An 18,272-nucleotide genomic window follows, 5' to 3' on the forward strand; every position below is an offset into this window, starting at 1 on the left:
GCAATAGAAAACTAATACACTATTTTTTCTGTGTATTAGTTTAAATTATTCATCCTTTCAATCAGTCTTTTCCTCTAATTTCTTTAACATTTTTATAATAGTTATTTTAAAGTTGTCTGTTAATTCCAACAACTGTGCCATCTTTGGGTCTGCTTCTATTGACTATTTTTATACCTGACTATGAGTCATATTTTCCTTCTTCTGTGCATGTCTTTTAATTTTTTTAATTATGTGCCAGAAATTGTATTTAAAAGAACTGTAGAGACTAGAATAAGTATTATTTTCATTTAGGGAGAGCATATCCTTTCCTTTGTTAGCCAGTTGGTGCTCGTTGTTAATATACCTCTACAAACCAAGACAACAAGACATCCTTAGTTCTTGTTGTGTTTCCACACAGGTATGAGGAAAATTTTGGAATTTCAAAGTGATAATTTATTAGATATAATGAGGTTACAGAGATTAATAATATAACTAAAGAGAGTTAGTAAAAGCATAGTTGAATTACTGAGAACAACCTGGGTTAATCTCTGAAAATTAACACACTGATACCTCAAAAAATTCTAGAAACATAAGGATACATAAGTACACCCTTCATTAGCTGCAAAAACAACGATATCCTCATACGTCATATAGATTCCAGAAAATTCCATTGCACAGTTGTGACAGAGTGAGATCGAAAAAGGCAAATAATGTCTTATTATTATTATGAAAAGAGTTTTGACTTCACGGACCTCTTGGGAAGTGCTGGGGTAGGCTAACAGGCAAACACAGGGATCAGCCAAAGGTGTTTATTGATAGAGCTCAAGCATCCACCTGGATGAGACTCAGGGCAGCTTCATCTGCATTTTCATGGCTTTAGGCTTCAAGGACCTCGAAGTGACCACGGCTTTTCTCTTGGCTGGTACTTGGGCTTCACACAGCACATTTTATTATTTGTGCAGTAAACGTAGATCCTTTCCTTCTTGGAGCATTTGTGGCGACACCTGCCACGAAGATTCCAGCATTTTTGGGTGCCACCTGACACAAAAAAGAAAGAAGAATGGAGACAGCGTCAGTCCCAAGAAGAGGTAGGTTCTAGACTTAAAAGGTCTGTAAAAGGATTAAAACAGATGTGGTAGATGGTCCTCAGTTTCCTTTGACTTTGACCTTGGCTTCTTTTCTCTTTTTTTCTTCCTCTCCCTTTTTGAAAACTGTGGTAAAATACAAATAAGATAAAATTTACCAGTTTAAGCATTTTAAAGTGTACAGTTCGGGCACATTAAGTACATTCACAATGTTGTGTGGCCATCGTCACCATCTAGTTCCAGAAATTTTTAATCATCCGAAACAGAAACCCTGTCCCCATTAAGCATTCTCATTTCTCCCTCCCCCCATCCCTGGGCAACCACCAATTTGTCCTCCTCTACAGATCTGCCTACTCTGGATATCTTATGCCAATGGAATCACATAATATGTCGGCTTTTGTGTCTGGCTTTTTGCACTTAGAATAATGTTTTCAAGGTTCATCCGTATTGGTTTTTTTGGATAACATTCCATCACTTTCTTCATAATTTTATTTTTGTTTTGTTTTGTTTTTGCCAAGGCCTATCATCAAGACAGTGGCTGTACTTAACGTTTTCTTTTTTTTTAAATTATGGTAAAATACACATAACATAAAATTTACCATCTTAATCATTTTTAAATGTATAGTTTGGTGGTATTAAATATATTCACATTTGTTTTTAATCTAGAGCTAAGAATTTATTTATATTTTCCTCCCCAAAGCCCTAGTACATAGTCGTATATTCTAGTTATAAATCCTTCCAGTTCTTCTAGGTGAGCTGCCGCCACAGCACGGCTACTGACAGAGTGGTGTGGTTTTGTGCCTGGGAACTGGTCCCACTGCCAAGCAGAGTGCAACAAACTTTAACCACTAGGCCATCAGGGCTGGCTCACATTCACATTATTTTGCGACCACTGCCACCATCCATCCGCATAACTCTCTTCATCTTGTAAAACTGAAACTCTGTACTCATTAAACAATAACTCCCCATTCTCCCCTTCTCCAGCCCCTGGCAAAACAACCCATCCATATCATTACCTTTTCTGCCCCAGAATTTTGACTAACTGACAAACTACAAGTTTTGCAGCAGTTAAAGAGAAAATCTGTTACTTGAGCCAAACGAGGACTTGTACCCCTCACTTCTCTTTGTTCTATAAAAACTCCAAGCCTGCTCTGACTTGGGTCTTCAGGTGCTCCCTGATGTCCATCAGCTGAGTAAAGCCTGTAACCTCTATTTGTGTCAAACTGTTTTCTTCAGACACTTTGGTGTCATGACTATTATTTCATTAATTTGTAATTAAATCTTGATTATTTCCTCCTTTCTGTTGTAGGTTTAGACAAGGCTTGTTTTGTGATTAGGAACAAGCTTTCTTCGAGATTATGTTTTGGCCAATACGGGGGAGACTATCAGGGAAAGTTTGTGCTTCAATGGAAAACTATGTATTTTCTGGCACAGTGGCTCTCAACTGGGGAGATTTTGCTCCTAAGGGATGTTTGGCAATGAAATATCTGGAGACATTTTTAGTTGTCACAACTGGTGTGGCGTGCTACTGGCAATTAGTGGATGGAGGCCAAAGATTCTGCTAAATATCCTGTATTGCACAGGACACACACAACAAAGAATTAGCCAGCCCAAAATGTCAATAGTGCCAAAATGTCAATAATTGCCAATAGTGTCAATAGTCTCTGGACTAGATAGAGCACAACCTTCAGAGTTATCTGATTCTGATTATGTGGCAGTTATTTTACAACTCTACGAGCTCTTGATAAATGACAGTAATGCAAAAATAATTATTGTCTATATATCTGCAAGCATATCCTGTTCCATAGAGGATCAATTGACTCCCTCCCTTCCCCTGACCCACGGGAAAAAAAGAGCCAGTTTCTGTCTATTTGTAAATTTATATCAATATTCCTTTACTCCATACATACATTTGTGCTTTGAACTAGTTATAAAATCTGCCTCATTCTCTCGTTATAAGTTAAAATCTTCAACACGTATTCATTTTTATATCTGTATGAGAGCCATTAGTTTGCCTAAAAATTTTTTTTTAAAACTTCTCTGGAACCTTGAGCAAGCTGCAATTACAAGCACCAGATTCTGAAAAAACATATATTGAGAGAAATCTAGGTGTTTACTTCAATCAGATTATGGAGACCCTAAGAAGGCTACCTGGTATTTCTGGACTGTCTGAAACGGGGCTTGGTGAAAAATTTGACCCGTCACAGTAAAGAAAACTTAAAAACTATTAAGACAACATTGGTGGGAAGTTTTAATTGGATAACGAGGATAGCTCCAGTATATGTCTCACCTGCCAGTTTCATAACCCTAGAAAACTGTAAAGGTGGGACACAAAAAGGAACCACTGTCTTGGGGACCCTTCATACAACTCCCTAAATCTCAAGGATTTGCATATGTACTTATTATTGTCTGCCTTTTCTGTGAATGACCAGACACCGTTCCTTGCCAGAAGGCAACAGCTCTTCCTGTGGCTGAAAAATGGTTATAGTTTGTCTTTCCTACTTGGGAAACACTATTTACCTTTCTAGTGACACAAGCACTCTTTTTACTAACAATGTTACTAAAAATATTGTCACAATCACTTGACAATTCTAGGAACTCCAGAAAGCTGTTGTCCACCATCAACTGGCATTAGACATCATCCTGCCACGTGACGAGCCACATGTACAGTTGTCGATGATCATTGCCACATGCACATGTCCCAAAACCTCTCTGATTTTTAAAATTTTTTGGTGTGTCAGTGCATCTGTGTAGGCAACCAAAACATTTGTTGAGTGAACAGTATAGTCTGACCTCTGGGACCTATGGATTTGCTTCTGGTGGCTTTTCTTGGATATTACCAACAAGATTCTGGTCCTGGGTGCACACTTTTCTCCAAAGGTTAGTACTCCTTTTTCTTTTTCTCCTGATAGGAATACTACTCAGTAAGTGTGCCCTATCATGTCTAATCAAGACCAGCAATATTGTCCTGACGAAACAGATGATCTAAGCTATAATTAAAGAACAAAATTCCAAAGAACAAACTGCATCTCCAACCCACTAACAGGCTTCTTGACATGGTTCCAAGAATTTACACATCTCTGTAATTTTGTTTTCTCTCCCAACAGATTTGACTGGTGATAAAAAGAGTTCATTTTGGCCAAAAGAAGAGACTATAAAAGGATTAAACAGATATGATAGAGGATCCCTATTTTTCCTTGCCTTTGACTCTTCTCTTATCATTTTTTTCCTTTATCCCATTTTTTGCTACCTACCCTGCTCATGAATCTTAACTAAGTGACAACTCATGACGCTTTCAAAAACCACCCTTGAAAGAACTGTTCTGACAATTATTGGGATGAGATTGCACCAATGATCCTGAGTAAGAAGCATGAAAAATGGAATCAATCTCCAACCATTCCAACCACAGGTTTTGCAGCAATTAAGAGAACATCTGCTACCTGAGGCAAAGCAAATGACACGTATAAAAACTCCAATCCTGCTTTGACTAGAGAGTCACCTTGGTGTGCATCAGCTGAATAAAGCCTTTAACCTCTATTTGAGTCACGTAAGCTTTTTTCCTTGGACAGGTTTGATAGAGGGCCAAAACAGGGAAAAAGTGTTGGGGAATGGAAAGGGCAGGCTTTGTAGGGGTGGTATAGACTCATGTCTTCTCTGGACACCCAGTCCCGATTGTAGATTTTCATGGATATTTCCTCTCAGAGGATCAGTAATGCATAACGGTTAAGAACATGGACTATTAAAGCCCCCAAAGCCTGGATTTGAAACCTGGTCCCACCACATGTAAATTGGGAGATCTTGAGAAAGTTACTCCCATCATTTTTCTCTTTTGGGAAAAAAAAAAGAATAATAGCACCTACTTCATAGAGTTGTTGTGTATACTAAATAAAATAGCATAGAATGCACTAGCAGTAAAAAATTCAGAAATAAGGAGACAGAAATAATTAGGAATAAAATAAAAATATCTTTTTAGAAAAAAGTCTGACCTGGAAAGGCTACAAAAGCAAATAATCTCAACAGATAATGTTTTAAGAGAAATAGAAGATGAAAAAGAGAAAAAAATGTAAAAATTCAAAATAAATGGATTTCCTCCTCAGGCCAAGATGGAGTGACAGGGACCGTATTTACCCTCCTGCTTTAAACAACAATATAATTAGACAAAATGTATTTGAAACAATGGTTTTCAAACATTGGACACAACATGCAGCACAAGACCATGATCCTTGAGAGAAGAGAAACAAACAAGGTGAGTCCTATGTACCAGTTTACTGCCTGGAAGCAGTTTCTGGGATGTAGTGCAGAAAGAGGAACCCAAATGGAGCCTGATGGTCTTACTGAATGGAGGAGGTAGAAATTGAAATTCAAGGAGCCAAGTTAGCTAGGATTTGTTCGTCACAGTGTCAGAGAAGAGGGAGCTACACACACACACACATACACACACACACACACACACACACACACACAGAGCAAGTGAGCTATGGAGATCTGCAGAGGGTACCCCTGTGCATGTGTACTTATCTGTGACTGTGTAAGAGGAAACCACCAAAGGCCTAGGAAAGAACCACCAGAAAGAAGCAGGCAGAACAATTCCCAGCGATCACACAGGGCTGGGAATAGTTTGTGTTCCCACCTGCCTGAGTGGAAAGATCTTGTAAAATCTGCAGTGTCTGGTACTCAGAAGGCTATTGTCTTAGTAGTGGGGCTAAATTAGCCATGAAAGGATGTTCTGTACCCATCCTAAAGAGCTTAAGTGTAAGTCTTGAAAAGATTCATCTGATTCCAACTAACTTACTGCATGCCAGAACAAAATCCAATACTCTTTAAAGGAATAAAACAAAATCCAGCCACCAAAAGTGTAAAAGCTACAGTGCATATCATCCAAATAATTTTCTAGGCATGTAAAAAAAAAAAGCAGGAAAATATGACCCATAACCAGAAAATAATCAATTAACAGACCTAGAACTGACAAAGATGATGGAACTAGCAGGCAAGGACAATAAAACAGCTATTATAAACACAATCAATCTAAGAAGATAGAGGAAAACATGAGCATGATGAAGAGAGAAATAAAGACATAAAAAATATTCACATAGAAATATTTGAGATGAGACATTAAATATTAAATGAAAAACATACTCAGTGATATTAACAACAGAGTAGACGTTGCAGAAGTAAAGGTAATGAACTTGAAGACATAGCAACAGAAGCTATCCAAAATGAAATAGAGAGAAAAAATATTGAAAAAAAGAACAGCATCAGTGACCCATGGGACAATAACCAGCAGTATAACATATATACAATTAGAGCATCAAAAGAAGAGGAAGGGGGAAGGACAGAAAAAATTTTTAAAGAAATAATGGTTGAAAAATTTCAAGTTAGATGAAAACTGTAAACCTATAGAATCAAGAAACTCAGTGAACCCCAAGCAGAGTAAAACCTAAAGAAAACCATGCAAAAGCATATCATAATCAAATTTTTGGTTGGAAAAAAGATAAAAATAGTAGAAGACTTCTTGTCAGAAACTGCACACGAGAAGACAGCATAGAGATATCTTTAAAGCAATGAAAGGAAAAAAGACAATCTAGAATTCTTTACACAGCAAGAATCCTCCAAAAATGGAGAAACGTACTTTTTTCGGATCTTTAAAAACTAAGAAAATTTGAGGAGTAATGTCAGCAAGATGGTGGAATAGGAGGTCCCCACCCCTCGTCCTCCTATAGAAACACCAATTCGACAACCATCCAAATGTGAAGTGTAAATCTTCGAGTAGCCACTAAAATAAAAACAAAGAGGTATAGCTAAAAAGGCAATAGTGGAGACAAACTGGAATCATAAAAACTCAACTAATCCAAAAGAGAGCAAGAAAAGAAGACAAAGTGAACAAAGAAAGGACAGGCAGACAGAAAACAAATAGATGGTAGGTTAAATGCAACTATATTGATAATTATATTAAGCATAAATGATCTGAGCATCTCAATTAAAAGGCAGAGATTGTCAGAGTGGATAAAACAGGAAGACCTAACTATATGCTGTGTATATACATATATGTTCTAAATATAAAGACACAGCTATGTTAAAAATAAAAGGATAAAAAAAATACAGTGAAATCACTAATCAAAAGAAAGCTGGAGTAGTCATGTTAATATTTTAAAAAATAGATTTCAGAACTAAGTAAATTACCAAGTATAAAAAAGGTAATTTCATGGTGATAAAGGCTCAATTTATCAAAAAGATCATTAATCTTAAATATGAATGAATCAAAGAGTTTGAAAATGTGTGAAACAAAAAGCTAGTAGAGCCGTCTATGTAGAAGCTGAAACATAATAATGTACACCTGAAATTTACACAATGTTATAAGCCATATTGAGCCATGTACTGACCTCAATAAAATAATTAAAAAAAAGTAATTAAAAAAAGCTGATAGAACTGAACGGAGAAATAGACAAATTCACAATTATAGTTTCAGATTTCAACATTCCTCTCTCAATAATCGACAGAATAAGTTAATAGAAGAATCAGTAAGGATGTAGAAGATTTGAACATCATCATCAACTTACTTGGCTTAATAGATATTTATATAACACTCTACCCAACAACAAAAAAATCTACATTTTTTTTTCAAGTGCTCACAGAATATTCACCAAGATATACCATATTCTGGGTAATGCAATGTCTCAATAAAAATAAGAGGATTGAAGTCTTACAAAGCAAAGGTCTGTTTTCTGTCCACAGTAGAATTAAACTGAAAACCAGTAATAGAAATGCATCTGGAAAATCCCTAAATATTTGGAAATTGAACAATGTATTTCTAAATAACTAATGGGTGAAAGAGAAATCACAAGAGAAATTAGAAAAGTTTGAAATGACTAAAATTAAAAGGATAATACGTAAAAATATTTGTGGCACCGACATAGACCAGCAATTAGAGGGAGATTTATAGTTTGCTTATTTTAGACAGAATGGTCTTAAATCAATAATCGATACTTATGTCTTAAGCAGCTAGAAAAACCAGAGCAAATTAAACATAAAATAAGTGAAAGGAAGAAAATCATAAAGATTGGAGCAAAAGTAAATGAAATAGGAAATAGAAAAATAATAGACAAAATAAAATCAAAAGCTGGTTCCCTGAAAATATAAAAAAATTGGTAAACTTCTAGCCAGGGCTGATTAGGAAAAAAAAAGACATAAATTATTATTATCAAAAATGAAAAAGAGGATCTCACTGTAGAGTCTATAGATATTACAATGATAATAAGGATATAATATGAACAATTTTATGACTACAAATTTGGCAACCTACATGAAACAGACAAATTACTTGAAAAACACAAACTACTGAAGCTCACTCAAGAATAAATAGATAAATCAAAAAACCCTTTATTTATGAAATAAATTGAATTTGTAGATAAGTACCTTCTCACAAAGAAAACTCTAGGTTTAGATGGCTTCATTGGTGAATTCTACCCAACATTAAGAAAGAAAGAAATAACACCAGTTCTGTTTAAAATCTTCCAGCATTACCTTGACACAGAAACCAAAGACATTCCAAGAAAATAAAACTAGAGACTAACATCCCTCATAAACTAGATGTAAAAATCCTTAACAAAATATAAGTAAACTGAATCCAGAAATGTATAAAAAGGATAATACTTCATAAGTGTGATTTATCCCAGGAATGCAATGTCAGTTCAACGTTTGAAAAGTCAATCAATATAATTCACCACATCAACAGACTAAACTCTGCCCCCCCAATCATATGATCATTTCAACAGATGCAGAAAAAAGCATTTGACAGAATTCATCATTCATTAATGATAAAAACACTCTCAGCTGACTAGGAATAGAAGGAAACTTCCTCAACCTGACTAAGGGCATCTATGAAAATCCTGCAGACACTACCATAGCTACTGACGAGTGACATACAGATTTAAAGGGGAGAAGCAAAACTGTTATTGTTTAAAGACAACATGGTCATCTATGTATAAAATCCCAAGGAATCTACAAAAAAGCTACTAAACCTAATAAGTGAGTTTAGCAAGGTTGCAGGATACAACATTGACACATTGACATATAAAAATCAATTGTATTTCAATATACTAGCAACAAACAATTGAAATTTAAAAAATATCATTTACAACAGCATAACAAACATGTAACAGTGATAACTTTAACAAAAATATATCTGTATTCGTTTCATATTGTAACGCTGCTGTAACAAAATTACCACAAACTTAGTGCCTTAAATCAACACAAATATATTCTGTTTCACTGGGCTAAAGTCAAGGTGCCAGCAGGGCTGGTTCCTCCTGGAGGCTCTGAGGGGAGAAGCTATTACCTTCCCCTTTTCACCTTCTGCTGACCATGTGCATTTCTTGGCTTGTGACCTCTTCCTCACATCACTACAATCTCTTGCTTCCATTATCACATCTCTTGCTCCACAATCTGATCTCCTGCTTCCCTCTTATTGGTCTCTTGTGGTTACATTGGGTCCACCCAGGTAATCTCCCCATTTTAAGGTCCTTAATTTACTCACATCTGCAAAGTCCGTTTTACCATGTAAGATAACATATGCATAGGTTCTGAGGATTAGGACTTGGACATCTTTGGGCATGTCTACTACAATATACAAAATGTTTTAAATACAAACTATAAAACATTTCAGAGAAAAAAAGAAGACATAAAGATATGGATAGAGATACCATGTTCCTGGATTCAAAGTCTCAATATTGATAAGATCTCAATTCTCCTTAGATTGATTAATGCAGTCCCAAGAAAAATTCCAGCAGCCTATTTCGTAGAAATTAACAAGCTGTTTCTAAAATTTATTTGAAAATGCAAAGGACCTAAAATAGCTAAAACAGTTTTTAAAAGAACAAAGTTGGAGGACTTACACTACCTGATTTCAAGGCTTATTTTAAAGCTACAGTAACCAAGACAATGTGGTACTGGCATAAGGATACACATATAGATCAGAGGAATGGCAGAGAGAGTCCATAAATTGATCCCAACCTGTACAGTCAAATGATTTTCAACAAAGGTGCCAAGGTAATTCAAAGGGAGAAAAGAAAACTCTTTTCATCAAATGATGCTAGCACATCCACGTGCAAATAAGTGAATCTCAACCCTTACCTCACACTATACACAAAATTTACCTCGAAATGAATCATAGACCTGAATGTAAGAGCTTAAACAATAAAACTTCTAAAAGAAACCGTAGGAGAAAATATTTCTGACTTTGTGTCAAGCAAGATTTTTTTATGTTGGATACAAAAACCATGGGCACGGGCCGGCCCCGTGGCTTAGCGGTTAAGTGTGTGCGCTCCGCTGCTGGCAGCCTGGGTTCGGATCCCGGGCGCGAACCGACGCACTGCTTCTCCGGCCATGCTGAGGCTGCGTCCCACATACAGCAACTAGAAGGATATGCAGCTATAACATGCAACTATCTACTGGGGCTTTGGGGAAAAAAAAAAATAAACAAAAAGCATGGGCCACAGAAGAGAAAAATGAACACATTGGACTACTTCAAAAATAAAAGTTCTTGCCCTTTAAAAGACACTGTTAAGTAAATCAAAAGGCAATTTACAGACTGGAAGAAAATATTTATAAAGTGTATATCTTTTTTTTGTTATTTTCTTGAGGTCACTTTGATTTATAACTGTGTAAATTTCGGGTGTACATCATTATGTTTTAGCTTCTGTATAAAGTGTATATCTTATACAGAATGTTTACCTAGAATATGTAGAACACACAACTCAACAAAAAACTTGATTAAAAGCAGGCACTTTACCAAAGAAGACATATACATGGCAAATAAGCACATCAAAATATGCTCAATAAGATTAGTCATTAAGTATTTCAGCCATTAGTAAAGCAACAATTAAAACTACACACCCACTAGAATGGCGAAAATTAAAAGACAGACAATACTATGTGTTGACAAAGATGTGGAGCAATTGGAAATCTCTTATTGCTAGTGGGAATGCAAAATGGTATAATCACTCTGGAAAACAGTTTGCAGTTTTTTATATAGTTTACCATAGACTTATCATAGGACCTAGCAATTCCACCCTCAGGTATTTACTCTAGAAAATTCTATTTTCTAGAGTACAAGCCCAACTTGTATTGGGCTATTCACAGCAGCTCTGTTTATAACAGCTAAAAACTGGAAACTTCCCAAATATCTGACAACTAGTGAATTGATAAACAATTGTGGTGTATTCATCCAATGGAATACTACTCAGCCACACAAAGGAACAAGCTACTGATACATGAACAACACGGATGAATCTCAAAAGCATTATGCTTAAACTTAAAGAAGTCAGACACAAAAGCCTTCATGTTGTATCATTGCATTTATATGAAATTCTAAAAAAGGCCAAACTAAAGTGACAGAATGTAGATTAGTGGTTGCTGGTGGCTGGGGGGCAGGGGAGGTGACTGACTGCAAAGGGGCATGAGAGTTTTTTGGGGGCAATGGAAATGTATTATTACCATGATTGTGTTAGTGGTTACATGAATATATACATTTGTTGAAACTCGTATTGTATACTTAAAAGTGGACATTTTATCTTAGGTAAATTATAACTGAATAAAACTGATAAAAAAGAAATAATTAGCAAAAAATTTCAATAGAAAGAGAGAAATATTGAAGATAGGCAAAGGAGATTCAACATAGAGACAAGATGAGCCCCTGAGAAAGAAAACCAGAGCAAGATACTGAAAGAATACTACAAACTGTAATTCAAGAAAACGTTCTTTAAATAAAAGATGACTTGCAAATGCTGAAGGAGTGTACGGTATATCTGAGAACATTGGTGTGGAAGAAAGAAAATACAGAAGTAATATGGAATATTTTAAGTACAAATCCTGTAGTCCTCACCTTGAATAGGAAGTATCAATATGAATTCATGAGGTATTTTATATATATTCAATGTATTGATTTTCCTACCTACTTCTGTCTATTAAAAAGATGTGAAAAGAAGGACCACTTTAGTAGCCTTGAATATTTCTAGCATCTAGATTATAGTTCTGAAATACCATTTTCCTACTAAAAAAATCAGAGCTTCTTGAAGAAATGGCTAATTCAAGATCTGGCACAGGAATTGTACAAGATGAACCTATAGTATCTTGTCACACCAGATAAACAGTTGTGAACCAGTGGAACTGCTCTTGTTACTTAATAAAAGGACAAAGTGCTGAGAAACCTTGTCTTTTCAAACCACACCTATCAGAAACTTTGTATTTGAACTCATATCAGCAAGACTGGAACATTACATTCTTTCCTGAGGAACAGAGTCTTTCAAACAGAAAAGCAGCCCTGATTTCAGAGCCAGGGACGGAGTGTCAAAGAAGGGGTTTTGGGATAGGAAGCTCTGCATCTCTCTTAATTTTGTACTTTCCATGGAAATGGGACCCTGAATCCGTTTCTCAGCCTAAACCTGATGTTAATCCCATCCTGTGGCCCTGCCTTGCCTTGAAGTCTATCAAATACTGCTTCATTTACATTTTACCTAAACTCTGCCCTTCCCCTTAATCCTATAGTAACCCTATCCACTCCTTCATTTGGTGAGATGCCCTACAATTCCTTTGGTATGTGTTTTCCTTTGCTGCAGCAAGTTAGCATATCTAACTTTGTCAGACTGCAGGTGTCTCCTTTGTGGTGCTTATACGATGGACTTTATCAAAAGGAAACTAGCAAAGACTAGCAGGAATATGTCAAATAAGGCTCTTTAACCATGTTAAAGAGGCTCCTGCTAGCCAAAGGTGGGACAATTTGAGTTTCAGTAAGAGTAAAGATCGCAAAGAATGAAAATTCATCAAATATATTTAAATCCATCAGTTTATAATGATATTAAAAACTATTTTGTCACATTTGGGGGATGATAGGAAAATAAAGCATTATCTTGCAGATTCATACATAAAGAAAAATCACCAAGCATTTATTCTGTCCTTCCACGAACTGTACTGCTCAGTAACCAAAAATAGATAATGAGGAGTGTCTTTATTATATGAGTATTCCAGCCCACTAGTGAAAAGCACATAACAGAATATCATCATTTTGCAATGCCCAAAGAATTAATGCATCTAGGCTTTGAGCATCAGTGACTGTAATTGTCACTAAAAGAAAGACAACCAAGATATTATGTGCCTCCTGATGAAAACACATTATCACCACCAAAGTTTTGCCAAAAAGGGTAGAACTTGAGCCTGATCAAGTCCCTGGATCCAGGTACCAATCTGCAGAAAATACAGAGGTCAGAGGAATACGTCGAACTTCACCTTGAGTATGCAATGAGCAACATCCACACTGTGGGAAACTACACGTCAAATGACCTGTCAGATAAATTATAAAGACAAGAAAAGGATGAAGATGTAACCAGTAAATTAAAAAATTAGAAGAATCTTAAGAGACATCCGATTTTAAAAGTGGGCATGACAAGGATAGGGTGTCTAGAGATGCATCCTTAGCAAGGAAACTATAAAGAAATGCAAAGAATTGATTGCTATAAAAGTCAGGACAGTGCTTAATTTGGGGGAGGGAGACAGTTGTGATAGTGGGTAGGTGGAGGGGCTTTTGGGGTGACTGTCAATGTTCTGTTTATTGACCTGGATGGTGGTTACAAGGGCATGGGCATTATAACAATTCATTAAGCTGCACATTTGTTTTATGTGGTTTTCAGTATCTGTACTTCTGTGTTTTATTTTACAAAAAAGATAAGCAAAAACCCACCATTTAACAACGAAATCTCAATTTTTAATTCAAGAGTGTCAAGATGAACTGTTGGTGAGAGTGAGAGAGAAGACGGTCTCATATACTTTGTTTTGGCCTCTCTGGAGGCTACTTAGCAATAACTCACACATTTAAAAATTGTGTACAGTCTTTACCTGGCAATTTCCTTTCTAGATATCTATCCTAGAGAAATACTCACATGTATAGACTGAGAAGCCTATTTACTGGAGATCCAACTATAAACAAGTTAGAGATAGAACACCTGCCCTCAGAGAACTTCCAGTCTAGTAGGGGAAGAAACAGCCGTTAAAGAAATAGCTAACCAGATATTTGACTGACTAGATTTGTGATGCAAGTTATAAAGGGAGAAGTCTGGGTGCTGTGAGGAGGTATAATGGAGAGGTAGGTGACATGCCACCTAAACCTAATATCTGCTGGGTTCTTGGGCTTTACACACATGTCCCGGGTTTCCACCATTAACCTAACTTTAATATTTTGAAAATATTAAAGTGATATATATTTTCATTCCCCCTTAATCATGAGACCCCTTGGTTGCCAAAAAGCAGAATTGGGCAGAGATTCTGGGCTCTGGGGGAATGGTAAACAACAGTTAGAATGACAAAATTCTTGCTCAGCCTAAATGAGATGAGCTGTTTTTTTTTTTAATTTTATTTATTTTTTTTCCCCAAAGCCCAAGTAGATAGTTGTATGTCATAGTTGCACATCCTTCTAGTTGCTGTATGTGGGACGCAGCCTCAGCACGGCCAGAGAAGCGGTGAGTCGGTGCGCTCCAGGGATCCGAACCCGGGCCCCCAGCAGCGGAGTGCGCGCACTTAACCGCTAAGCCACAGGGCTGGCCCGAGATGAGCTGTTTTAGTTCATAGCAAGACAATAATTTTAAGAACCAAAATTTATCAAAAAAGGTCAAGAATTTCCAAATTTCAAAGAGCTCCTTTATATATTATTAGGTGAGCCTGGTGGATTCAAGAAATACCACCTCCCCATAAACTACAGGCGGCAAAGGCAGTCTTCGTTAGCACCACCACCACACCCAACAGGAAGTAGGAGGGAAAGGCTCTTCCTAGGGGGAACTGGGACGCTTAAATTCATTTTCTGTAGCCACAGCGGCAGTAACAGGCCTGGGAGCTCCTCTAGAACCCACACCTCACCTCTGCCAGCCGGGCTGATGGCAGACCCACCAGCAAGCTAGGGACAAAGGCCTTCCACTCTGTCCCCACTAGTGGTCAGCTGTTTATTGAATGTACCAATTAATTGATTAATTAATGACATAAATTACTTTCTCCTAAACCCAGATGCTATCCTGGGAAGGAGGAGGGGGACAGAAACAAGGAGAAATGTTGAAAGACTGAATATTTACTCAAAAGAGACTGAATTATCTTGGAAACTGTTTTAAAGGAGAAAAGATAAGTATTTAACCGTTGAGTTTAGGCACAGACCCTGTGCACCCTCCCCTGGGCCCTCCTCCCAACTGTCCCACCAGCAGGAAGGAAGTTCCTGGGAAAATTCAGATGAGTTGCAGAAAATAAAAAAGCTACATTTTTTTTTGCACACCAAAATTTCAGTGTGTTCCATGTTGTTCCCCCAACCTGACATTACTATACACACGCTATTGTCGTAGCAGTTGGAGAAATGAGGAAATGGAAGCTCTGAGCAGCTGAGCCGCTTGCTGGGGGTCACAGAGTTAGAAAACGGTGGGGCAGTTTCTAATCCGGGTTCTGGGCTTTCCTCTCTACCCCAGGTGAGGGTGTTTCAGGTATTTGCCACAGACAGATGGGAGAACTAAGGACAGCTTGTTTGAGGAAATTCACATGTATCCCGACCCTGTGGAAAGGTTAGATGAAAGCCTTGGGGCGGGCAGAAGCTTCTACCAGTTGAGCAGAAGGGTCCAGGTAGCTCATGCTGGCATTGGTGGAATGGGAAAGTCTGACCATGACCCTTCTCTGCTTAAGCCTTCCCATGGCTCCCTTAACTGGCATTCGTGGCCCATCAAGACCCAGACCTTGATTGTTCCCTCAGCTTTACCCCTTTACGCCCCTGACCCACTCCTCCTTTTTGTACCAGTTCCCTGAAGGCACCATGCTCTCCCACATCTGGACCTTGCATAAGCTGGTCTCTGCCTGGGACACCCTTCCTTCTTCCCCCTCTTTTGCTTCCCCTTCTAATTTCTACACACTTTTCAGGACTCCGGGTATCCCTCCAAGAGGACTCTCCTGGCCCTCAGGCTGGGCTTGTCCCTCCCACGTGCACCCCAGCCCCCAGACTCCCCTCTGTCACAGCTCATGGCACTCAGATTGTAAATGCTATTTATCGTCTCCCCCAAGGCCACGTCATTGATCTCTGTGGTCCTAGCTCCCAAAACAGGGTCTGGCACAGAGACAGCAAGAGTAAATATGAGCTTTTCTCACCCTTTAAGGTGGTTGTGATCTTTACAAAGCCTGGATCATTCTGGGGACTATTTTGCAAGAGAGCCACTATTGCCGGCTCCTCTTCCTGCTTCGCCTGCCCACCCATTCCATTCTTGCTCACACGCTAGGCCACCTGCGCATGCTCCCTGGCAAAGCAGGGATGGGGTTGCTGAGCGAGCAGTTCTGGATGTCGTACTTAGTACCTAAGATCTGGCACCTGCTTCAGGTGAGGGCTCCTCCTCTACGTGGCTCTGAAAGGTGACCTCCTGAGAGCTGGCAGCCCATCCTCCTTGCCCTTGGGATTCCGTGCCCAGGCCTCACTCTCCACACCCTGCCCCTCCCCTGAAGAGGTCCAGGTTACCTGGGGTGAGCTGGGACAAGAGCAGCAGTGCAGCCAGAGCCAGCAAAAGGAGCTTCATGGCTGGAAGTGGCCCAGGGAGAAGCTGCAAGACCGACGCGATGGCAAAGCTAATGGAGAAGAGCTCTGGCCTCCCTGGCTCGCGGTCCCTTTGTTCAACGGGAACAGATGTCACCCACACGTGCCCTCATCTGCCCACGGGTACAGCCCCCGCGCTCCCTGAGCCCACAGTGTGCAGCCGCATACGCTGAGCTGGCACGCCTCAGTTCTCGTTTAGGTCAGCAGGGAGAGGTCAGGGAACAAGGTCCAACGTCCAAGACTCAGTACCCGTCCTTCCACCCAGCCCTAAACCGCCTGAACCAAGGGACCACAAGGGGGCGCCACTCACACGGAATCAGGAAGGTCAGGGAAGACTTCACAAAGGTCACACTGAGCAGTGTTTTGAAGAAGTACCAAAGCACCAGGCAGATGAGCCAAAACGGTGTTCCAGGCGGAGGAAAGCCTGTACAAAGGCTTACGCTGGTCTTGAAAATGAGAAATATGACGTAACTGGAGCTAAAACTGGAGGAGAATGGTCGTAAGAAATGAGTCTCCCAGCTCCCGCCTGACTGTGCCCTCTCAGAAGTACCGGCAGCCTCAGCTCCCTGCCGTCTGAGTACTAACCATGCACTGGACCTTATCCATAGGGTCGTGCCCTCTGGGAACCAGGCTGTGCTCCTTCTCAGAATCCAAGAACCAGCTATTCCGGGTCCGTCCTCTGAACTCTTAAGTTTTGAAAACCCATTCTTTTCCCTTTCATTTCCACAGCTGGAGGGGGGTAGCTGCATGCCATCGTTAATAATATCTGTTTCCTCAGCGTCTTTTTGCTCGTTCAGCCTTCCAACAACAGTGTAACCAATTCCCTATATTAAATATCCTATGTGGCTTCCATTTCCTACTGGACCCTACTTGATACAGAGGTCAAAGATATAAAAGCATATATAGGGACAAGACAAAATAACATTGAAAAGCATTTCTGTAGGGGCAGAAAACTTATTGAGGAGGTTGAAGACTGAAAGGTAAGTGAAAGAGTGAGGTCAGTAAGTGTAAACAACTCTTTCTAAAACCTTTACAATGAAAAGGAGACAGTGGCTAGGAAGGGACTCAGTGTCTGAGCCTCAGAAATACACCATTGTCGTGTTATTCATTTCTGTTAAGGAGGCTCATTTTTTCAAACATGTGTTAGTTAAGGCTAAACCAGGGAAGCAGCAGAACCCTTATCAGTATTACAGAATAAGGAATTTATTATAAGAATTAGACTCTATTCAATTGTGGGAGGAGCTGGGAAAGTAAAGATCTGTCCAGGGCAGTCTTGGGGTGGCTAAGGGAGCTAGTGTAGAAGTCTGTGAAGGTTGTTTGCTCTTCAAGACTACTGCCTGTCTGAGTTCATAGAGAAGTGTTTTGCAGTGGGCCTGGGCCCTGGGGTCACTTTTGTCAGCAGGGCTGGCAGTTGCGAAGAAGAGCTGATGCGTAGCAGGGAACGGTGAGGACAAACTGAAACCTGCCAACACCCTAGATTCTGTCCTCACTACTTCTAACCAATGACAACCTTCAGAGCACAATGATGCTGCTCCATTTCCACCTTCCAAATATCATGCAATAAACAAAAAGTTTGTGGCAAACCCTAACTCGATTCCCTACAGGGAAAGGAACTG

The 18,272-nt window shown here is 39.0% G+C and overlaps 1 protein-coding gene across 1 annotated transcript; it reads right to left on the minus strand.

Moving 5' to 3' along the window:
* Nucleotides 1-862: 862 nt before the first annotated feature.
* On the minus strand, nucleotides 863-16,654 carry DEFB123 (defensin beta 123). The gene is made up of 2 exons (XM_014796805.2): nucleotides 16,582-16,654; nucleotides 863-1,017 (listed from the first exon to the last, which is right to left on the minus strand). The coding sequence occupies exons 1-2, from the start codon at nucleotides 16,637-16,639 to the stop codon at nucleotides 863-865; spliced, it is 213 nt and encodes a 70-aa protein (XP_014652291.1). The 5' UTR covers nucleotides 16,640-16,654.
* Nucleotides 16,655-18,272: the final 1,618 nt, after the last annotated feature.

The sequence above is a fragment of the Ceratotherium simum genome, chromosome 21, assembly GCF_057802395.1.
Source record: "Ceratotherium simum simum isolate JZ-2026a chromosome 21, ASM5780239v1, whole genome shotgun sequence".
Lineage (NCBI taxonomy): Eukaryota > Metazoa > Chordata > Mammalia > Perissodactyla > Rhinocerotidae > Ceratotherium > Ceratotherium simum.